General features: G+C 36.6%; 1 protein-coding gene across 14 annotated transcripts in view; it reads right to left on the reverse strand.

The window, feature by feature from the left end:
- Positions 1–24,999, reverse strand: part of IQSEC1 (IQ motif and Sec7 domain ArfGEF 1) — a 378,402-nt gene that overhangs the window by 22,328 nt on the left and 331,075 nt on the right. For all 14 annotated transcript variants that reach the window (XM_072421014.1, XM_072421015.1, XM_072421019.1 and 11 more), the window contains 7 exons: positions 24,183–24,344; positions 19,817–19,939; positions 16,399–16,565; positions 13,821–13,960; positions 9,276–9,305; positions 4,025–4,150; positions 3,056–3,155 (listed from right to left, as the gene is read on the reverse strand). In XM_072421014.1, the coding sequence (XP_072277115.1) occupies positions 3,056–3,155; positions 4,025–4,150; positions 9,276–9,305; positions 13,821–13,960; positions 16,399–16,565; positions 19,817–19,939; positions 24,183–24,344 (848 nt within the window). The remainder of the gene's footprint in view (positions 1–3,055; positions 3,156–4,024; positions 4,151–9,275; positions 9,306–13,820; positions 13,961–16,398; positions 16,566–19,816; positions 19,940–24,182; positions 24,345–24,999) is intronic.

Raw genomic sequence — 24,999 nt, forward strand, 5'->3', positions numbered from 1 at the left:
CTGATACAGCTTTCTTTCCAGCACCTAAGACATGTGTTAATTCTGCTCACTTCAGAACTATAATGTTAATGTTTTAGCGCATTATCCATACATTATGGGATGCCCATGAATCTGTCATAAATGCCCGAGAGGCAGCAGATGTCATGTAATAGCAGCTTGCTGTGTCATCCCAACTTCAAAATCCCAAAAGAGAAATGTGTGAATCGGAAGGAAAACATTAACTATTCTCCCGTGCAATATGTCAGGCTGTGAACATTGAGAATCTAATATTCGCTGCATAAAATGTGGCTTTTAACTTATTTGCATTACTGCATATGCATAGAATTTATATATACTAGCTAAGTGACCTATGGATCTAGAGTAGAATGATAGATGGCTGAAGTAGAACTCTAATGATCCACACCTCCCAACTGTCTGTGGTTTGGAAATATTTTTTACTCTTTCAAAACCAAGTTCCTCTGTCTATCTTTCTCAGTTGTTCCTATTTGTGGATGCAAAGTGGGGGCATGGCAGCGGTGTCTCACTACTTGTAACTTTTGAGTTAAAGCGTTCTTTTTCCCTATCATCAAAAGTTGGGTGGTATGGATGCCCAAAGGCCAAAAGGCATATTGGTAGACAGAGCAAAACAAATTCTTATACAATAAATAAATCCAATTGTTCCAATTTTTAAATATTTTACTGTAATCAATTTAGAACCCAACTGCCTGTCTTTCCCCAATACATTATATACTTTTTAGATCTGATGTTTACGTGTGATTTGCATATACAGGGCACAGCAGCCTATATTTACTTTCTGTATATACAAGCTGCCACAGGGACTAACATTCAGGTAAACCTATTGCTTGGTTCTTAGGTGATCACAATGACTTCCCTTCATGACAGAAAGCCAAAATAAATATGTATATAGGATTTGAACTTAAGAATACATTGAATTCATTATTAGATAAATACTTAGAGTGTATAGTGTATCTGCATGTAGGTAGGTGTTATAAATACATAATTTTAGCATGAATATCCTAATAATAGTAATTGTAAGTATTTTCTAATTTTAATAGCATATACAGGTGACAAAGAGAAATCCCAGATATGTCACTGATAAAATTGGATGACCAATAAAGCACATATATGGCATATTTTCTCTCTTATTTGTATGCTTCTGGTGGCTGTAATTCAGAAGAAACAAGCGTTGCAGCTTTCAAGTGAAAAACAAATTACTAAGCCTGCTGTTGAAACATCAAATGTCTTGTGGAAATGAATCTTCTCCATCATTGTCAAGCCAACCACAAAACAGGCATCATCAGTTTTAAGAAATAGAAATTATAGGCACACAGCCCAAACTAAATTGTTTGAGCTGCAAGCATACAATAGCATTTTCCCTATGGTAAAAGCCTGACTTGTGATTTAGACACAAGTGAATCCAAGTCAGCATATTCTATTCACTAAATTGAGAACTCTGGGAAAAGCAAGTATTGTAGAAATCAAAGAGACATGCTTATTCCTACTTTTCCTATCTTCTAGATCTATGAAATTATCCAGTGTGTTATTTTGCCCATCTAATTGAGCTTGCTATATTACGACCAGTCACCTTTGCCATCTCTCCTTTAAAGTTAAATAAAGGTTCAAGATAAATACATTTTAAATATTACTAACCTCTCTCTAGTATGCATAACAGGTATAATATGTAAAAAAAAAAAAACTTACAACAGGTAGGTACAACAACCCTAAATAAACAAGTCTGCCATTATGTAGCACAGTTTGGGTGGGTATACACCATAAAACATCTAAAGCAGTGTGCTAAGTGCCTCTTGTGCTGTACATAACAGAGATGTACCTTAAGTGGTCACCAGGTTTAAAGGGGTACAGCTTTCAAACTTCTACAGTGGTAAAAGTTAACTAAAGAGAAGCAATCTAGATGGTAAGAAGCTTATTTTACATTACTTTTGATAAACATTTCAACAAACCAAAAATGTCTGTACTTCCGCTTAATAAAAAAAAAAATTAGGCAAATAAAAAATGTAAAAAAATGAGGGCCTGCTTCATGAGATAAGGGTAAATATGTATCAAATTAGTAGAACAAAACTAAGTGTAAATTAAAAAAAAATCTAGGCAGATTCCCTGATTGTATTACATCATTTAAATGACCATAATCACAGAAATAATGTATGCTGACTAAACCTAAATATTGTATTGCTGAGTAAGTTAGTGTTGGAATATTGATGGAAGAATATTGTATATAATTCTGCTAAAGGACTGGGACATTTTTGGTCTAGAACAGTGGTCGCCAACCTTTTGGGCATCACGGAGGACTAACATCATGATGCCAGAACCGGCCCACTCTCCCATCGCAGGTCTGAGCCAGAGACACATCCCACCCACCGCCCTAAGCCTACAATTCATGCGAAAGACATGGTCCGTGGACTACCATAATTTTCTTGTGAACCACAAGTTGGTGATTGCTGGTTTGGAACAGCCTTTCCTAACCTTTTTACATGGGGAACCATTAAAATAACTTTCATGTCCTAGGAAACCCGTTATGATTACTAAATCCAGAGCTCACAGTACATTAGTGTATTGGTCGGTGGGAGGAATGCCTTTTTATTATTAGCCAGTATTTTTTATAGCACTGACATATTACGCAGCTCCTTACAAAGTTCATTGTGATATCACTAACTGTCCCTTAAACGGGCTCAAAATCTAATGTTCCTACCATAGTCATGTCAATAGTCTGGGTTTTTTAAGCACAGTAGTAGCTCTTCCCTTTGAGATTGTCTCTCCTGAACTTAAACTTCATAAAGAAGTTTCTAGGCAGTGGTAAATTACAGCAATGCTGTAAGAAAAATAAGCTTTCTGCAGGTAGGTTGTGAATATACTTTAAGATTACAGTAGGTAGTTACATTCAACTGGACCTGTTCTGTCATGTTGAAAATATTTGCTTCTCACTCAAGTAGCTTCTTTATTTCTAAAGAGTGTGGAGAAGCGTTCCTTCTCCATTGCATTGACAGCCATTCAGGTAACTAATTCATTGCCTCCATTCCTATGATTATTAAACACTTACATTGATTTTCAAACAAGATCACTTGCATTCCATACAGGGAAAATGACTGTCTGAAGCTATAGGTTACAGAATTTTTCTTCTTTTGGAAGATTTTTGTTACCTAGGATAAAATGAAGACACATTAAAAACATGAAATCTATGGAATCCAGCTGTGAAGTAACACTGGAATTGTATTTTCTTTTATTAGACTGTGCTATATTGATTTTGCTGTAATGTTTAAAAAATAAAAAAAATGAAAAAAAAAACAAGAAATAACAAAAAATAATATAAAATTAATAATATAAATGCATTTCAGTAACTACAAGCTTAAGACTTTAGAAGTTAACCTATGTATCTAAATGAAAGATGTCCTGTGCTGTGATAATAGTGCAGCCATTCCTTGTTTTTCTGCAAATTCTGCAGCAAAACCATTAAATACCTGTAGTATTTCTACAGCCAGCAATTTAGCAATGGTAGTGCGACCAATAAACATTATCGGCTATCATGCTTGACATGAATTTTTGTGGAAGGACAAGATTATTTTGAGCTTACTTCAGTAGTACATTGCTATGTCTTGTCCATCATACGTAAATAAATGCAGTCTGCAGCCATTACAGAAATCAAATTTAGAGTCTACTGCTTTCCATATCTGCAGCTATACAAGCCACATTTACAATCCCATCAGCGGGAGACTTTCATAAGCATACAGATTAAGACAAAAAGGCATCTCCTTGATCTGTAAATCTATTTTGGGAGAAGGGATGAAAGCACCAAATTTATGGTGATAAAACATTTAGCAGTTGCGGATGCCTTGAGCTGTACAATTAATATCACAAGATTCCTTGTCTGCCTTTTTCCTTACTTATAAATAGAGCACATACCTCTCTGCCTGGGCTCCACTGGCAAACTCTATTCATAATGAAATATCCTATCTAATATATGCCTGCAATTGACATTTCCTTTGATAAACCCTTTTAATTTAATACATACCACTAGCAGGTCATTAAATAAGAAGATTTCTCTCTGATGCAAGCCAAGTTTCTGTGGCTTGTTTGGATCAGGAACTTCAAAGAGACGACAGTAGCAGACCAACCTTCGGTGTGGTAAGGAGAGGACCTGTTTCAAGACACAGAATATATCACACACAGACCATATACATTTTGAATTAAGTTACTGTAGAAGCCATATACAGCAAGTGCAATTCATTCTGCAACTGTGCAACCATATCACTGTGGCTTGAGCTAAGTTATATGAGGAATGCCATGCACCCATTGCCAGGCTTTGAGCATTCATGAACGCTTTAAAAAAAGCCACCATTGGCCTCTGTATCTGCATGCACTATGGAACAATACAGCAGGAGCACTTCAGGCCTTTTTCTAGAGTCTCTGCTCCAAGTTTACCTTAAAGCTGAAGTTTACTCTGTTCATATTTTGTCTTCCCTGGTTCCCTACATCCACCCCACCTCAAAACATTATATTTGTATTATATACCTTATTTTACATCTTTTGATGTAATTAATAGCTATCTCTGGTTCTCTATGGTATGCAAGCAGGTCATAGCTGGTGGGGCTGCACATTGCTTCATAAAAGCAGCAGACTGGCCTAGGTAAGGCCCATGTAATGCTGAGTTTCCATGGCTGATATAACTGAAATCATATAAATGAAAAGAGTGGGCTACAGAGTGAATTGGGGGACAAAGGACTAGATAATTCTGGATGTACTAAAGTCAGAAATTAAGGTAGACTCTGTTTGACTTGCTACAGATTCCAATGAATATGTGCATGCCAGAGCGTTGCATGCACCTTCCAAATGTACGAAAGAGAATAATTAAATATATTTGAAGTTTTTGTGCTTAGGTAAAAGGATCAGAAGGAGGTAGGTATGTGACAATAATCTGTAAGTATGCAGTTTAAACCTAAAGATCATGGCAAAAGCGCTCTCCCACCAGGAAGTCTATATCTGACTAATTCAAAGTTTATCAATTTTTTAATGTGTTTGCAAACATAAGAAACCTCAAGTGAAGTGCAGTTCATTGCTAGGATGCAATAAATAAACTAAGGTGCATTCATTGGTGGGAAAATAACAATTTTGACATGTAATGGTTTAGGTGTGATGTAATGTTATGTGTATGTTATGTGTAACAGAGATCTTCCTTTATGGGTATATTTTCCTGTACACTGAATGCTTTGTGGAAACTGTATGTTGTTTTTTACCCAAGTTAGTCTAACTTTGGACAGGGTTTCTGACAAATGAACTGCTGTGATTCACCACTGTCATCAAGTCCCTAACCACCGCTTGTTAGTATTGGAATGAATTGGAGCAGTTTAAATCCCTACTTGTTCAGCTGTTTGCTAACAGCACAGTTTTTGTGATGCATTATCTCTAGGCGGTCTGCTCAAACTACATTTAAAGATTTCCAACTTCTCCAGCACATTCTCACAAAGGCCTGTCAAATATGCTGTTAAACACTCCTGGATGCCTAGTGGATGAAAAATGGGCACCTGAAAGTAGTTAATGTATGATTCACAAGCACATGTCAGAATTTGGCATAAGTCTTGCAGTGGAGGATGAATTTTAACATAGATGCTACTTCTGAGAAGTGTAAAGTTCCTAAATCTCCCGTCTTTAAAATACTTTGGTCATACCTATGGCCCCAAAATGCATTAGTCAATTCAGATTTGTCTACAGTTCCTGCTAACAGGATTCCAAAAAATACACCGTGATCGTGCTTTGTACCCATAAATAGGCTGTTCACACTCCCGTTATTATACATTAATATTTATATAAAGTTTCTGCCCTGACCTCGGATTGTTACTGACCTGCATTTGCCTTATCCTCCTGTACCTCGCTTGATTGAATTTAACCCTTGCTGTGCTGTACCATTTTGAATAAACCTGATTCAAGGATATCTGGAGTTGGTTGGTTTGTGTGCCCAGGCGCATTACACCTACTTGTTCAGCTGTTTGCTAACAGCACAGTTTTTGTGATGCATCATCTCTAGGCGGTCTGCTACTCAAACTGCATTTATAGATTTCCAACTTCTCCAGCACATTCTCACAAAGGCCTGTCAAATATGCTGTTAAACACTCCTGGATGACTAGTGGATGAAAAATGGGCCGCTGAAAGTAGTTAATGTATGGTTCACAAGCACATGTCAGAATTTAGCATAAGTCTTGCAGTAAAGGATGAATTTTACCATAGATGCTACTTATGAGAAGTGTAAAGTTCCTAAATCTCCCGTCTTTAAAATACTTTGGTCATACCTATGGCCCCAAAGTGCATTAGTCAATTCAGATTTGTCTACAGTTCCTGCTTACAGGATTCCAAAAAATACACCGTGATCGTGCTTTGTACCCATAAATAGGCTGTTCACACTCCCGTTATTATACATTAATATTTATATAAAGTTTGAAATGGTTTTTGTTCTAGTCTGTGTGACGTCAAAGATACACTCTTAGATATTTTGATTTTAGCTGGTAAATTATACACATGCCGCCTGCTGAATGACCTTTGCAGGGAAAGCTCTTGGTACAACCATGTGTACCTATGTTTTAGGCAAATGTGTATGTTTGTGAGGGAGAAGGTAATTAGCAGTCATTGCTTGTGCCAGGGTCTCCAATGGAAAAACAAAGACTATTTTGTTTTCTTTACTTTTTTTTTACTTTGTTGGTTGGGAAAAATGTAATAGGGTTGTTAAGCTCTACAATGAGAAAGCTCAGACAAGGGGTGTCAGCCATACATCAAACAAACATGCCCTTCAATTGGACCATAAACTGGAAGATTAGGGCATCAGATCATAAAAAGGCAGATCACTGCTTTGGTGTTATGTTGGTGGCAACCTTTTGATTTAACAATTAATATTTTATTTGATAAAATGTAATTGTGTTTTGTTAATATTATTTAATTTAATTTCGCATTTTTACAAGTTTTTATACTGAAGTTTAATGTAAGGTTTCCATAATTGTACAAAAAATATTAATCTTTAAGGATAAACATTTAATTCTTACTACATATTAGCTTTTTTTTTAGAACATTTCTATTAGAAAGTCTAGCAATAGCACTGCTCATACTGACTGTCTCTTTCTGGAAAATCCATATGGCTTCACATGAGGAGAATTCGACATTCTCTGATTTAAATGTCTGTGTGTTCTGAATTAGGCTTTGTTATGGATAGAAATATTAGACTTAATTAAAATAAAGGAGAAAAAAGGACTAAGAGGCCGATCATCAGGCAGCAGCAATATCTTGTGTAGGGAATGAGAAAGGAGTCACACGATTCCCATATTCAGAGGTTACAAGTATGCTACATTTCTTCCTTGAAGGAAATTATTATAGGGGAAATAAAGGGGTAAGTAAGTAGAAGTAAAGGGGTAAGTAAAGTTGAAGTAAGTATCTGCAGGTAAAAAAAAGTAGGAAACTTAAAGATATTTGTGCAGCTAGAAATGGTGGCAGGTATTAATGTTCTATGTTATAATGACTGACAGGTATGTTTAGATCTTATTTGTTGCAGGAAAAAAAAAACGCTTCCTGAGTTGCATTCCAGTGCTCTATGCTAGCATAGCCATGTGCTAGCCGGACATTTTGAGATCTGAAAGCTGAGTGCACCACATTCAACTGTGGTGCCCATTGGACTGCACAGCCATGCAGAACAGTGGAGATAAATGAAGGTTGTTTGTGCAATCTCTGTCCCACTGCATTTATATTTCTGTAACTTTTAACATATCAGTTATACATTCCTGTTCTTCACAAGGGCATATAGGGAAATGAAATAATATGTGACATGCTGCTACACTTCTGTGGACATAGGCAGCCATTTCCTCACACCAAGTGATAGACCAGGAATTTGTCTATTTCCTATGTACACTGGTACAGAAAATGCTCTAGTTACTTAAGTCCTGTAAATGTTTGAAATATTACTACTAGAATACTACAGTATCAAATGGACAAAAATGAAACACCAAATGTATGTTTTTACAAACTGTCTAAGAAGAGAACCACACATTTAAAACAACATTAAAACATTGCTGGGAATTGAACACTAACTAAATGATTTTTAATAAACTATATGTTTGAATTTCCTATACTAGTCGTCACTTGTGAAGGAAATTATATTTTTGATTTGTACAATGGTTTTATGCATTATTATGAATATTGTCTTAAAATTAAGTTGACTTCATTGCGCGTAAGTGATAGGTGCAATCTATTGTAAAAAAAGGACATATATAGTATGACGGCAGATATATAGAGACAGGTAGAATGTTCTCCAAATGCTTACACGTGTTTGCTGTATAGACACACTGTACATGATATGACGTGTAACACCATGGCCTTTATTTAACAAGGCAAAGAGTAATGAGCAATAACTCATATGAATCAGAAAGCTTATTTCTGATTGGGTGCTATGAGTTACTCCATATAATTGCTCTGTGCTTATTAAATTAACCAACACACTTCTTAAAACAAAATACTAATAACTGCAACCCAGTTTTGTAAAACAGAATATTGTTTCAAAATAAGTGGCTGTGAGATCAATAAATACAGCCACTTTAATCCTAGTTCCTATTGTGAAGTTAAAATAAAAGTCCATAAATAACTCCTTAACAAACTCCTAAACCTGTTGCACTTCCTTCCACTTTATTACATTAAGCTATCTAAAAGTATAGCTTATACACAACATTTAAATTTGGTTCCAGTTGCATCTTGGGAACTTTTTTCCAGTTCTGACCAATGAATTTCCAAGACAGAATGGCCATACACAGGAAGTTTGATTTAAATATTTGCAGAGATCTATACATAATTCAAATCTGTTTTCACTGTACAAGTTTTAGTTTTTCCTCCAGTTAATTATGGGTAAATGACTATGAATAAAAAAATGAAAATAATAAAACCTATCTCTATTACTAAAATATATTTATATTTGCATAAACAAATATATAAAATATATAAGCCCCTCTGTCTTAGGCTGTATATTACCCCAATTTTTTTTTTTGTGACCCCCTATCTCAAGCCTAAATTATAGCACAAAAGCTCTAATTGCTTCCTATACACTTGTATACAAAACCCAAAATATGCAATAAACTTATTTTCACCTTGGCCAGCTTAATGTGTACTGACCGAGCTGGTAATGTTTGTATAATGCTGGACTAGGCTTCTTTAAAAAGCTACCTGGTAATTAGCAGATTGATATGCAATTTATGGATGCTAGAAAACAGCTAAGAAGTGTTAAAGAAACGAATACCTACACAGCCAAGTCCATGGTGTAGGGATCCGATCTACAGTAAAAAGACATACATAAATTTATTAGCAGTAAAAACATGATAAACACAAGTAATGCAGTGACAACACAACCAAAGCAATAAAGAAAACAAAAAACATCATGAAAGGTTGGACAAAACAAAAACATTTCAACTTCAAACTCAACACCACTTATGTGAGTAAAGAATATATTTGATTTTTTTGCTGTAGGTATATTTTTTTTAGGTATTACATGAAGGGAGAAAGTATTATCTTGAGGAAAACAAACCATGCCTTAATGGCTTATTCTGGTAGACGCTGTATGACTTATCAATGGCTTTACCAGCCTTTTACTTTTTTTTACAGTGTTACTTACTGTTTGACAAAAAATTTTGAGATTGTAAAAAGTGTTACCATAGGGCCCAGCTAATAAAAAACGACCTCACTCATTATGAGATGCTTTTGGGGTCCTATATATTCACAGTGTCAGCAAAACAATTTTCAGTGTTATGTGTAAAGATTCTGAACCTACTTGATATGTGTCAAGAGTTCAATACCAAAAAACTAGAAACAAAGCAACAACAGAAAAAAATAGACCTAGTTACGTGAAACAGACAACCCCGACTAAAGTTATTTAGTTTGAACTCAAAAGTATGTGCATCCTAAAACTGGATCAAATGATGAATGGAATGAAGAACAGAAAAACATTTCTCCATATGAGGCAAGGCTTTCAAACTGTAACAGAACCTATGTCCAGATTTTTATAACTGTTGGAATGTAACAGCAAACAATGAGGTGGATTTCCTAAAGGAGTTTAGGCCTTTCACTTAGCAAAGTGAATAATCTCCTAACATAGTAAATGTGGTAAAAGTAAATTTTCTCAGAACACCCAATCACCTAAAAGGATATGTAAAAATAGAAAAAACATTATAGTTGCTTGCACATAATTAGGTAGGTAAAGTCAGCACAGCTTCACCTCATTCAATAGACTAAGTGAATTATCCCTCGCAGAGTTGTAAGTCACTTTGTGAACAGCGTAAACTAGCCTTGCAAATTGTACCATTTCTGATGGATTCTAAGAGAAAGGTTTGTTAACAATGAAAGAATGCAAAAAAGTACTGCATCTAAAAATGAGGTGTTCAATGAAAGGTACAGAAATGTTTTTGTACAGTTTTGTAAAGGGAGGATGTATGCCTTGCACTGTTACCTTGATTTTTAACTTTTCCATGTGATATATTGATCATAATATTATTAGTGTAGTTTGATGTCAAGCCCACTCTAGGAAATGACCATATCTGTACATGAAGAATGGTGGTAACATTTTAGGGAAAGGGCGGGAGCAAACTTTGTTTTCTTTCTTTCTTCTCTTAATCTTTAGATAAAATAAAATTTAAGATAATGAATTTACTACATTTTTATCTAAAATGAATTGTTGCTTAATAAAAGAGAAAACCAATGTGTATATGTTAGTAAAACAACCTTTTGAGATAATTATAATCACTGTAAATGAATGCCTATTTGTGGCTGGCAGCAACTAGAAAGGGTCAGAAAAAAGGCTCTCTGTATGTAATTTCTCACTCCCAGTGTTGGAGTCACAAAGTAAGCCAGTCACATTAGTAATTTATAGGCTAGTGAGGCCTTAAAAACAATTTCCAAAGATATCTGAAAAGAAAAACAGCACAATTTGCAACTGGGAGCTAAAATATTAGGGACATTTATTTTAAAATTCAATTTTTAGGGGTTCAGAAGGATATCGAGTCGCTACCAATGATAGCACAGTTTATTAATACATCCCATGTGAATTGGTCATGATTACCAGTGAATGCAATATGTTCCACTGGCTAAAAACCCTTGATTTGGACATTACCACCTTACTAAAGATAATGATATGCCTCACTCAGTCTTGGTAGGTATAATTGTTGAAATAAGTGAACAAGTATTATTGCCTTAGATCAGCGGTCACCAACTGGTAGAGAAAATGCTGGTGGCCCGCAGCTCTGCCCCCCATATAGACACAACCGGCCCACTCTTCCATCGCAGGCTCAGATCTGCTTGCTAAACATCCTGGGGGGACAGTAGCGAAGGGCTGTGGACACAACTTTTGTTGCGTCCACGGCCCTGCGCTACTATCCCCCCAGAATTTAGCAAGCAGGTCTGAGCCTGAGTGGGCGGCTTTCGGCATCATGACGTCACTCTGGGGGTAGTTTCTTCCCCTTTAGGTGACACATGGCTCCCTGCGCATGTGCGGTCTGAATTTGGTGAATTTAGTGATCCCTGAGGTCGGAATGGTTGGAGACCACTGCTTTAGATGGTCACATAATGATAGATTATGGTGGTGGAAGCATATAACAATATACATAGGTCCCTTGTGTGTAATTTATCTTGCTCACATATAAATGTTTAGGTTTAGATTAAGTATTTCTGTATTTTTTGGAAACATGTTACAAAATTTAAATCCTTTTTTAAACATAGATGATGATTGCTTCTCTAAACAGACAGCAATTTTTTCAAAGCTCAGCCATACCTAGGACCCCATGAAAGTGGATACACGTTGGGCTAAAAAAATATCAAGGATTGCTATTTATAGTGAAATCAAAATTTCAAACCAGTGTAATACAAAAATACTATCCTGTACATAAGAAGGCTGAAAAAAAAATGTGAAACATTAGTAAATCAGAGAAACACTGGAAATGAAATCCTAATTCTCTGGAATAAAAATGCTGAATGCAGCAAGGAGCCATTCTGCCCAAATATCAGTATAATTAACAATGAACAAATTAATGTTGCTGACTAAAACTGATCAGTATGTCTCGGTTTTAGACATATTACTGTGTGCAGCGCAATTAAATCTATATAGTCTTCCGGAACACTAGAGAAGTTTATTTCCATATTGTGCTCACTAACCCAGTACCTATTTCAGGATTTAACAGCAGAGTACAATAAAACTATTAATGAATAGTTCTGATTCATGTAAGATACTATAATATAGTAACACAAGAAGTGATGACTGTGTTCAGAGTGCAATGACTACAGGGCAGATGATCACCAGTTTATAGCAGAACATCGAAAGATGAATATTGGTTGGTCATGTTGCTGGTATACATTAGTAGTGTGCTTGTTTTAATCCATTGAAGAAAATAAAAATCCTAACTTGATGACATTTATTTTGCCAAAGCATTATGTTGTAACCAATAATCCAATTAACCAATTTTTATTTTGTTTTTCTAGTTTTTATTAGTTTTTGTTATGTTTTTAATCTCAGTTTTGTTAATCTCATCCATCATTTTTGTCTGCATGTATTTGCATAAGCATTAGCTGCACAATAATGCTCTTTACTGATAGTGACAAAGGTTGACTATGTCTGCACAATGGGTCTGATTTATTGAAGCTCCCCAAGACTTGTGAAGTAACTATCTTGTGAGAACCAAACTCATAATGGATCTGGTCCTGGATTGAAAATATTTGCCAACTAAAAGTAAATGATTTTTAAGAAATTCAGCCCAGGTTTGCTGGATCACCCAGGCTCTTCCAAGAGTCTATTTTCTTTAGTATTGGAGAGCTATAATAAATCAGTCCCAATGTGTGCCTGAAATGCAGCTGCTTGAAATCTCCAGTAGGGGGCACATGTGACAGGGCAAGTTGTCACCACAAACCAGGAAAAACCTAAACAAGGTCTTGAACTTTATCACCTACATTTATTTAAAAGAAAGCTGCATATTTAAAACACTTAAAGCATACCTAAACTCAGAAACTTTACTTTACATAAAAAAGTAGACAACCCTTTTATGCAGCGTAAAAATTCTGTTTTTTTTTTTTTAGTGTAACACCCTTTTTAAAAGAGTGCAGCACCGCTCCCCTAGCGCAGAGCCTCCTGGGATATCTACATCACGGATCCTGGGAGGCTTTAGGGTGCTCCTTCTGCGGATGCCCGAGCATCTCAGGCATGAGTAGAAGGAGCCCTTTTGTCATAAGGAAAAAAAATTTAAGATCTGCATGCATGCGCAGTGAGATCGGCAAGTTTTTTTCCCAGCTACATCACCCGATCTCGAGCTCGGGTCGGGTCGGGTGACCTAGGAACAAGAACCCGGAAGAAGAGAAGAAGATGGCGCCGCCCGGAGCGCTGGCCCGAAGATAGATGCCAGGACGATGCAGGACCCAATATAGGAGGCCTCCGGATAGATTGCACTGCCCTGCGGAATTGAAGGTAAGTGTATCTCTGTTTATATAGGGGACTTTTGGGTTTAGTTCTTCTTTAACATAACTTTTGCAATTACAATAACATTTTAAAACCTTTACTAGATTCAGGTGATTTAATTTCAAGCTGCTTTATTTATATATGGTATGTACAATTTTCATTCAATTGATAAAATAGTTAAGGTAAAGAAGAACTCTGCTGTGACTGTGAGGAAGCATATTGTTTAAAACATTAATTATACCCACTTGGCAAATGTACCTTATTTTTGCAGTAAGATAGCAAACAATCTGCTACTCAGGAATTGAAGTATCTTTGTGGTTTGGAATATGTTATATTTTTCTAAATTGTAATCACTTACCGGCTTCTTGCCTACAATAAGTTTTTCAACCTTCTGAACCTGGGAGACATGATCTTCATTTGTCTTTAGTTCCCGTTTGCGGATACGCTCGTATATGCCTATTAGCATTTCTCGTGGGATGTCCTCTCCATCGTCCACACCTGTGGAAAGCAGCAGAGCTCAGCACTAAATGACTTAAAAAAAATAAAACTCCAGCTTGATGCCGATGGTGACTCTGCAAGGTCACAGTCAATGACTATGTACACATGAACAGATTTTGGAAACAAGCAGCCAGGTACTGCATTATCAATAGGTCTCACCACTATACCAACCTTGTGAGGGAAAGATGTAAAAATTCCACTCACAGAGCTCTTCACTTAATTCTTATGCATAAATTACCAACCTCTGCTGCCTTAATTACCCGAAGGTACATCAATTTCACATTATGCTTGGCATTTTTTTCCCCTTTCATCACAAGGGTGATTTATTTGTATGAGTTTAACTGTACCCTCTTCTACATGTTTATTTTACTGAAGATGTGAGAATATATTTCTGTGTGTTGTTGGCCAACTCTGTCCTGAGAATTAGCTGACTAATTTACTGTCAAGCTCCTACAATATTTAAAACTTATAAAACAAAGACAAATAGCATGCCAAATGTAAAAACAATATGTGGACCTTAAAATGGAGAAAAATTCATTTTTTTTTCAATAACAGAAGAGATTTTGTACATTTTTTAGGGGAATATATGCTCCTACTCAACCTCTAAGAGTATTTGGTATAATTTTATGCTGGAACAAACTCCTATTTATTATAGGATAACGTGGCAGCACAAATGAGTGGGAGAACACGCTGCTGTACTGGAGGGGGATCTTTGAAAAGGTGAGCGTGCCTAAACGTGTATATATGCAGAGTTTTCTTTGTACATTATGGAAAAAGTTCATTTGTTCATATTAGTTCCACTTTAAGGTATCTGGAAAACACTGCAATTCTTGGTCTATTCTTAATAATATTATAAATTATTAAATTACAGGAGAAGCTGAGAGGAGTCAAAAAATTAAACTAGTTCTCCATTATATAGTTTGGTGGTCTGTACAATAAAAAAATAGATTTTTTTTTACCAAAAACATTTTTGCACAAGGTAATCATGAGACAAGGGGTAGCGCTAGCAAAAATAATTTATCTGTACTAAGGGAACATTAAATTAACACACAGAATACCACCAAGTCAATAAACTTCTGGAATATCAATCTGTCCAGAAGAGTCAGGAAGAGTCAGTGATGAATAAATGTGTCTACTATGGTGCAAATTAAATCCAAACAGGTGGACAGGAGGAGCAACAGCAAGCCAACCCGCAGAAAGGGAATGGTTTTACTACAAATCAATTCTGTCTTCTGACTGATCTCCTGACCAAGTCTCGCCTTTTGCTATTCTCCCTGTCAGTACTACCCAGCACACCCTTAAGGGGATACTAGAAGATAGGCCTTTACACAACAAAAGGCAACAACCCAGCAGCAGGACCAGTAACTGCATTTTTGTGCGAGGAGGAAAGGGAGGAGTACTGCCAGGGACCTAGAAGATGATCTCTAGCAAGCTACTGTGTGTGCATGCTTTTGACCAAGCTGGCAGAAAAAGACTCCATGAGGATCGCATGTGGGCCTAACGTCCTGTAGTGGGACCTATGCTCACTGCCCGGCTCCATGCAGCTTGACTGGCATTTGCTAAACAACATCAGAATTTGCAGGTTTGCCTTTGGCGCCCTGTTCTATTTGCAGATGAGAACAGGTTCATATTAAGCACCTGTGATATATGTGAAAGAGTCTGGAGATAGCATAGTATAAACATTATGTCTGCAACATCATTCAGTATCACAGGTTTGGCACTGGGTAAGCGGTGGTCAGAGTGGCCATATCAATAGGGGACTGCACAGACCCCCACATGCTAGCTAATGCTACCCTGACTGCTGTTAGATACTTGGATGAAATCCTCAGACCCATTGTCAGACCTTGGCTGCTTTAGTGGGGTTCCTCCTGGTGCAGGACAATGCTTGGCTTAATGTGAACAATGTGTAGGCATTTTTTGGATGCCAAAGGCATTGATTGCCACTAACTAATCTTCCCGTACCCCAGATCTGAACCCCTACATATCAGATATTAAATATTGTTGCATCTGACTCTGCCAAATAGTGCAGACTGTCCATGAGCCTACTAATGCCTTGATCCAGGTCTGGGAGGAGATTCCCCAAGGCACCATCACCCATCTCTTCAGAAGCATACCCAGATATTGGGATTCACACATTGGCACATGAAGGCTATACACTTCACTAAGCCACACTGTGAGTTGTGGTGATGAAATCTATGATTTCTGTTTTTACTTCTCAGTGAATTACAAAATCAATAAACCTTTTTTTCAAAAGTCAGGTGAGTGTCTATATTATTAGATAGATCTGGGTCAAATACTTTCTCTATGGGTATTTTTTTTGGTTCTGATTCAGATATGGCATTCAAATCTGTACAACTCTTTTACTTGGCATCAGGAATACAAAATGTAAATGTCTATCCACCTGTCTGTCTGTCTATCTAACACAGAATAATGTTTACCTCTTAAATTCTTCACAAAATCCTCTAGTTTCATCTTTCTCTCAGGGTTGACATTTGGGCTGTACATGTCTGTGTTCAGAAGGATGATTGCAAATGCCAAGATCAAGATGGTGTCTGGGTTCCGGAACTGCCTGACGACACCCGGGTTACAGATGCAGTATCGCTGGCTGCAAAAAGATTACAATTATGTTAGTAATTACCCCCTATGGTGAACAAAATTTGCAAACTGGACCTTTGTGCAGACAGCCTCATGGCCATGGGCTTTCAGGGATACTGTGAAATTTTACTGTTCATTAAAGGGTAATTTCAAGCAACATGTAAAATCAGTCAGTAAACTGGTATTCTTAAAAACACAGCAACTATGTTAAAGGCAGAAATTTAACTCAATTTACCTTACCTGAAATGGCCTTAATCTACTGCATGAAGAATAAAGATGGCATCACATAGAGTCACTTAAACTATACTTGAAGTCTGTGTTTTTAGCAGGTGTCCTTGGTACGGACATTTTATTTCAGTGTGTTTTCCAGGGACAGCTAGAAGCCTGAAGTTTGAGAATAGCTATCCTTCATTACAAACAGGGGTTCCTAAATCATCAGGGTACTTAACAAATAAATACCAGGCAGACAAAAAACACAAATTAATACAGCTATGTCCTCATGAATTCATCCCTAAATGTGTCATTTCAAATGCAAGCACTGTAAGGACCTGAATTTGACCTGATATCAGTCCCTGTACAGCACAGCTCAGACTAGGGAAGTGAGAAGTAGAATAGGGAGCCAATCAGTTATGCATAGTTCAAACAGAATTACTGAACTGAATCAAAGAAATATCAGATCCAAAACCCAGCGAACATGGCTATGCCGCGTGTTGGAGATGTGTAAATCCAACAAATCTATTGGCACATAAACAGCTCCTTTATACGTTCAACTTAAAAGCATTTTATTTTACCTGTACATAGCATGCACTGTAAGGAAATCGGTGTTGTGGTCATAGGCTTTCCTTTTAGTGTGACAACACTCAAACATACCTGCCTACTGTATGACTACAGACAAACAAGCTGGCATACAGTGCAATCTTTGGTGTCCCAGGTTGTCCAGGTACATTATTCAGCCCACTTCCAATGTAACAGAAAGTTACACCGGAACCAAACAGCAGTATCTCTATCTTCAATGTACCACTTTGCTTTCAAGCCCACCATTTTCTTTCATTGTTGAAAAATGCTGAAAAAAATACCTTTGGCATTTTTACTACATTTTGCATCTAATTTCTGCATGAGCACAGGGTCCTTTCCATATTTCTTTATATTTGTCTTCTTATGAACTTTTAAGTAAACTTTCGTTCTGCCACAAAGCAACACAGTGGCTGCTCCTCTGCACACAAATGTGTAATGATTGCACAAAACCGTACACATCCTGTAGCAGATAAAGGGGGGAACAGTTTGTATATGTATTTATCATCTGCAAGGGCAACCTTGAAGGAAAAAGCAGAAAAACCAAAATCCTTCTGAGCTTGTTGCAAGGATTGCAAATATGTAGCTACTACTTTCCTTAGTTTTATATTTCATGCTTACTTCACCATAAATAATTATTTTTCAGTCAGTGTTTTCAATAGCTGTCTCCCTTCCAATGTTCTTCCTCATACTGAAGCATATATATCAGCTGCCATGAAATGAAATCATTGTGCCTGACCTTCATATAGACACTTGATTTGCAGGGAGAGCTCATCCCTCCCCAGTGTTTTCACACATGCTGTTTAAATGCCAAGTGACCGAGCTCTGACCATCTGATTCTTCTTAAGTCAAACTGCAACAGCTTAGTGAGGCTTAAACCTTTAATTAACTGTATGGGGCTCAAAATATTACACATTCCTGATATGGCTTTCTCTTGCTACCCCTGAGTATTAACGTAAAGCTGAATTCTAGACAAACAGTCAAATGTTGAAGAAAAAATGATTATATATATATATATATATATATATATATATTTTGTTTCTGTTTCTAAAGGATATGTATTTGTTTTTAGCCAGTCCACACACACCATAGATTGATCCCTGTCCTACAGTAAGCAAACTAAAGAGAAGCCACAAGAAGCATTAAACTTACAACAGTCAATAGGGTTGTCACTCGTGAAGTGCACAAAATTACAAATCCTGGGGCAGGTAACAAATATATATGTATACAACATTTGTTTTTCAACTGTGTATTTAGCTATTTGTCTAATACTCTTTAATGCTTTTCATGCATGCTTTATTTACTGTACTAACCTTAAGCTGTTTGATCGTATAAAATGTTAATGTATTTCTAAGTGCTAGGTTTCTGCAAATATTTCAATTATGTTCTGAAGTGTTGTGGGAAACCCAAAATTCAGAACATGGTAATACGCAACTGGAAACATAAACTTGATGGTTGGCACCCCACCATCCTTCACCATACAATTAGTAAGGTTAGCTATCTAACTGCTGCAACAATAAAGAGGTAAAAGGGTTGAGGTATAGTGATCCAAAATGTCATCAGTTACGGCATGAGACTTCCTAACCTCCCTTCCGAAATATATTGAAATGCAATATGTTTCTGTTTTATAAGAATGAGTAGCAGAAGCTACCTAATGAGTGCTGATTTCACCAATGTAAAATTGCTCCAGACACCTGCAACTTCCCCACCCAACCTCCTGGTCTTATATTGACACAGCTTTATTATCAGTTTTTTATCACTAGTGGTCATATGGTCTCTTACTGATACTGTCCCTATCTGAGGCCAGAGCATATTCTATGCCTTTATTCTACGCAGTTCACCTATGATGGATATACATTTTAATTGTTTTAAAATTTTGATTTACATCATATCTGAAAATATGTTGTTTAACTCCAATTCTGATCTTGGCATTTGCAACTCAACAAGTGCCTCGAGGTGGATACAAGCTTTACAAATGGTTGTCAGTAGTTGTGTACATTCAGAAATAACATAGGAAAAAGTTGAAATAAATATTTTTTCATCATATTTTATGACTAGATACACATAAGAGCCCAACTTAACTTCCCTTTTGTGCAGTGGAACCCTCATTGTGCTATCTGTATTTGTTATATAAACATGATCATTAGGATCAAAGTGGTACTTATACTCCCCCTATTTGTCGTAATAATTGTGATACCAAATGTCACCTTTACATGTCAATGCAGGCAATAGTTTACATTCTTGGAAACTAGAAAGCAGTGAAAAGAAGAGAGAGAGCCCCTTTAGCCAAAAATGATATTTTAAATCAGCAGGAAAATCCTTAATTATTTATTAATTTACCTGCATGTTAATTTACCTGGCTGGTTATATATTTTTATTTTTTTTAGAAAAACATACATAATAAGTAAAAGACACATATTAGAATGTATCAAGTAAGTTTATTACAATTGAGAGATTTTCAATACCTACCTAAATGCTTCAATAAGCCGCTCCACTTTCTGTGCTTCTCCTTGAACCCGGATATGAGCCTGGAACTTCCTGAGCGCCTCATCTAATTCCATTGCAGAGAAATCCATTTCATCAACAACACAGCTGGAAAACACAATTAAATTTACTTCAATATATCCACTGGGAAAAGGAGCACCATTAGCAAATGAGGTACTTGTAGCAAGTTATGCTAAAACATTATTGGTATGTAATTGGCTGCAATTAATTGGTAATAAACAGTATTTCAAAAAATAAACAGTAGGCAAATTATTTAGCATTCTGAATAAATGACAAATAGAGAGTAAAGTGGAAAGAACAGTTTTAACTTTTGAAAACTATTGTAAAAATTTGCATTTTTGGATATAGGCTAAAATAATTTGTCTTGCGTATTTTACCTACATGCAACCCCATTGAAGAGCTTTTCCCAAACATACTGTCACTGTGATAAAGTAGTTAGGACATGGTGGTCACTTCTGCATGCGTACACCTTTGATTCTGCATCTAACAAGTACCCCTAGCTACAGCCATTAATCATGGAGTGATCAAAGTTTTTCTGTATAATTGTCTCCCTTAGATTTGATCTTCAGGGGTTGGCTTCTAGGAGCTCACAGTTTCCTTTAATGAAATAGTCATAGACCCCCCCCTCCATACCATGGCACTCCATACTATAAACTATTTCTTGCCAGAACAAAAAATCCTAACTATAAATTGTTTTTTTTTAACAAATACACACCAGGTATTTGTTGCTGACATGTATGCCCTTATCTCTGCAACAAATGCTTTTAAAAACTGCAAGCACAAAAACCTAGATATACAAAGCAATGATCATACCAGGAGTAGGTTATCTAACTAACCAAATAAACTAACATATAATTTAAATGTTTTAGGACAAAAACCACCCAAATATCATATGGCTGATCCTCTTTCAGATGCAAGTCCCTTTGTCCCTCTTTTACCCTTAGTTATCAGTGGTAGGCACACCTCTATAAAATATTTGTTTATTTTATATTTAAAGTAGATTTTAAAATAGTTTATTTTTAAATTTGAAAACTGATCTTTAATAAAAGAGATCTTAAATGAGAGATATTTTCATTATCAGCAAAATGTTCAAAAACAGACTAAAGATATTCTGCCGTCAAAGTCTAACACCTAGGTATCAGGCTTTACACTAATGGGGTTCAGGAATAAATTACTACCAGGATACCATCTGCATAGAATTAGAAGTTTATCATTGAAGTATTATTTTCTTGGAGCTTTATCTTAACAACACTAGCACATACTGGTAGGTAAATTAGCTTCAACCTATGGAACACAATGGAAGCTGGGTGATCCAGCAAACTTGGAATGGATCTTTAAAAAGTCTTTTGCAATTTGTTAGCAAAAGTGTCCTCCTGGACCAGATTAATTCCAGGTTTACTTGATCACCAGGTTCACTGATGAAAGTGTATGCTCTCCAGCCTTGGACAGCTTTAATAAATCAGGCCCAATGTGTGTGTGTGTTATGACCTCAGTAGGGACATTCCATTGTATGCTACTCCAGGGCAGGGAAAGACCTGAATGCTCTTTGTAAAGGACTGCACAGTATGCTGTTGCTATATATAAACAGAAGAAAAGAAAATGATGCCAGCTGGGATGGAGGAAATAGATTTTAAATGCAATACATCTTCTCAATAGCTATATTTGTCAAAACCCTCCACATTGTTTCAGCACCTGACAAAGAGGCTATTAACATGTCTCACAAATTGGGAAAAATAGCAGGTATTCAGCAAAAAGATGTATGGCAGAATTATGGGGCACAGCAGGGTGTAATGACGCAGTTGGGAAAGAGCTTAAGAAAGGATTGGATTATTGGTAATGCTGTAAATAAGTTATGCTTCTAAACAGGACAAGATAATTAGAGAGTACTGTGGTCATCCCAGAATGAGCCTGCCAAAGGCTGATAACCCTACTGAAAACTATTTAACACCTCAAATTCCTGGTAAATGGAAGAACTGGTGGAATTCTGCAAATATATCTATAAATATATATAATCTAGCAAGGACAGCTGAGCAAAGAGCTACTGAACCAAGCAAAACACAACAAGTCTCAACTCATATTATTCACAATTAGTCAACTTTTTCTTTATACAGGTACAGGGTTCTCCCCAGGCCCTTTTAGCTGGGTGCACTACCCGGCACTTTTCAGCACCCACCCGGCTGTTTTTGGGTGGTTACTAAAGAGTTTGGTCACAATACAGGAGCTGCCACCCTCCTACAATTTCTTCCCACCCGGCTTAAAAAAATTTCTGGGTTGAGCACTGAGGTAGTCCCTGGGTTAAGTACATCCTACATATGGACGACTTCTAGCTAAGAACCGGATTGCCTGCTCGCTCTTGTGCAGGGCGGAGGCTTGGAGGGGGGCAGTTTGCATGACTTGTAGAACTTTGCTAAACACAGCTGAAACAGAGCTCTTCTGCAAGCTCTTGTAACTATTTAATTACCACGACATTTTATACAGTAACTGACACCATGCTGTCTAATAATATGTTGAGACAAACATATGTCCTGATTGCATTTATTAAAAAATAATGAATCTGTTTCGACTTACATACAAATTCAACTTAAGAACAAACCTACATTCCCTATCCCGTATGTAACCCGGGGACTACCTGTATAGTCAAACCATTCCACACTAAGAGATGCTGGCAGGTGGAACTTCTAGTGCCCTTTCTCTGAGGTTCTCCAGCAGCAGGATCTCTTTTGGAAGGGCCGATAGCTTTCCCTCTTACTGACTTACCTGGATTTAATGAGATACTGAAACTGCGTAATCCATGTACATTAGTAATTAAAGTGCTAAGATGAAATCCTTGGTCCTTAAATGAACTATGGGATTTCCTAGAACATCCAATTACTGTGAACATTTCACTGCAAAAATATTTTGCGACACATTTTGAATAGGATAGGTAATAGAATATTCCATATTGGAAAAAAAATATTTAAATACATTACAATGTAAAAGAGTTCAATTTTGAAAAATGAATTGAATTGAATTGAATTGTAAAAAAAAAAAAAGTACTTTCAAAAGTATGAACTATTTTTGATTGATTAGAAGATTTATGATTGTTTTGATCTTTTTTCTAATCAATCTAAATAATCATTTTGACAATGAATGTCAATCATATTTGTCAATCAAAAATTAACTGGGCAACATTTAAATAATTTCTATTTGGTATTGAAATGAAAGTGCAATGCTGCCATTATTGATGGTCCTGTAAAGTTTAGGTGATTTCATTATCTAAGTCTACACTGAGACTAGAGGTAGTACTGCAACCACTGACCGATCTAAATTGGAAAATATGTTTTCCTCTGCACCTGGATCAATGAAACTGCATCAACCTTTAATAGGGTGTTAGCAGAACCTGAAATCACTCCTCAGACTGAAAGAGCTCACATAAATATAACATCCTTTCACTTCATTTTCAGTGCAACAAACACATAAATAGCATACAGGGCACTGTGTATAGCGATCAATTCTCCACTGCAATGCTGGAAGCGTCTCCCAGGATCTCTACCAGACATCATCTCAATACCGTTTTGTTCTAATGCAGCCACAGTCAACTGTAACTCTTGCGGAACTGAATCACAATGCTGATGTTAGGAACTATTTCTATAATTTCTGATATATATATATATATATATATATATATATATATAAATAAATGTGCTGGTTAGTTGATCCAGAGGAAGGCAAAAAAAAACCCTGGTACAATTTGCTCCAATAGGGGAAAAAAATCCTTCCTGATTCCATGAGGCAATCAGATGTTCCCTGGATCAACAGTCTCTGTTATCTTTACTTTAAATCCTTAATCCCCATTTATATTCTGTGCTTCTAGAAATCATCCAGCTTTTTCTTAAAGCAATCTATACTAGTTGCTGAAACTACTTCCTGAGGGAGGCGATTCCACATTTTCACAGACCATATTTAAATATTATGAAACTGAACAAAATGTATGGGAGCATTACTTTCGCTGGCCACCAACGTAGGAGAGTTTTTCCCTGTTAATCTCTAAACAATTGGTTTTAGTAAGGGGTTCCTGAGACCTGAAAATTATTTCAAGGTTTCCCCAAGGGTAAAAGGTTGAGAAAATAAAGAGTTTAATTTTGTGGTTAATCCACAACTATTGATTTTAATTACAATTACAAATAGAAGAACAAGTATGTTTTATAATAAGGCACACAATACAATCATAACACAAACACAGATATTCACTTGTTTATATAACAACCACTCTAGAAAAACACTAAACAGTGCAGAACGCGAACAGCTGTGGTAAAGCACAAAAGACATTTTAAAGTTAAATAATACTCACTCAAGGACATCTCTGTTGAACTGCTTCTGCCTGTTTCCCAGAAATTCTCCAATCATCTGTCGGCTAAGTCCTTTTCTCTGCAGTAGAAAATGAGCCACTCCGACTGGGGTGTCAGGCACAAAGCCTCGTTCGATGAGATACTGAACCCCTTTTTCTGGTTTCCTGAGAAAACAAAAACAGCCAAGGTCATTACTAAAAAGGGTTATTTTATTTTTTATGCCACAGTGCTCAACCCAGAAAATATTTTAAGCAGAGGTGGGAAGAAATTGTAGGCGGGTGGCAGCCCCTGTATTGTGACCTAACACATCAGTAAGCACCTAAAAACTACCAGGTGATTACTGAAAAGTGCCGGGTGGTGCACCCAGCTAAAAGAGGCTGGGGAGAACACATTGCCACATTTGACATTTTATATATTAAACAAAAAAGGCAAAACATCCTCCACTCAGTGTGGGTAAAGGATGATGGGGGTAGGCTGGAGGTAAAACTTTACTCACCTTACATTCTCTTCAGGACAGTGAAGAGAAAAGCAGCAGACTATTGAATTTAACTCTCTTGTTGTTTAATGTGCATTCTAATAAAAGGAGAGAAACTTATATAGATGTGCTAGCCCTTGACTGGTTTGACCGAACATTTATGGAATAGACACTAGGATAAAGAGTGGGGAGATAATTTGCTAATATAGATTACAGCCATCTACTCCTGCACTTTACCCTTGGTCGCAATAAAACAGATACGGTAGTTGTTAGACTAATTGCCCATTAATAAAGGCACACGTCAGGACTGCCCACTGGCCCCATTATCTACATTTGTGCCCTGA

The sequence above is a fragment of the Pyxicephalus adspersus genome, chromosome 8 (assembly GCF_032062135.1).
Source record: "Pyxicephalus adspersus chromosome 8, UCB_Pads_2.0, whole genome shotgun sequence".
NCBI classification, from domain to species: domain Eukaryota; kingdom Metazoa; phylum Chordata; class Amphibia; order Anura; family Pyxicephalidae; genus Pyxicephalus; species Pyxicephalus adspersus.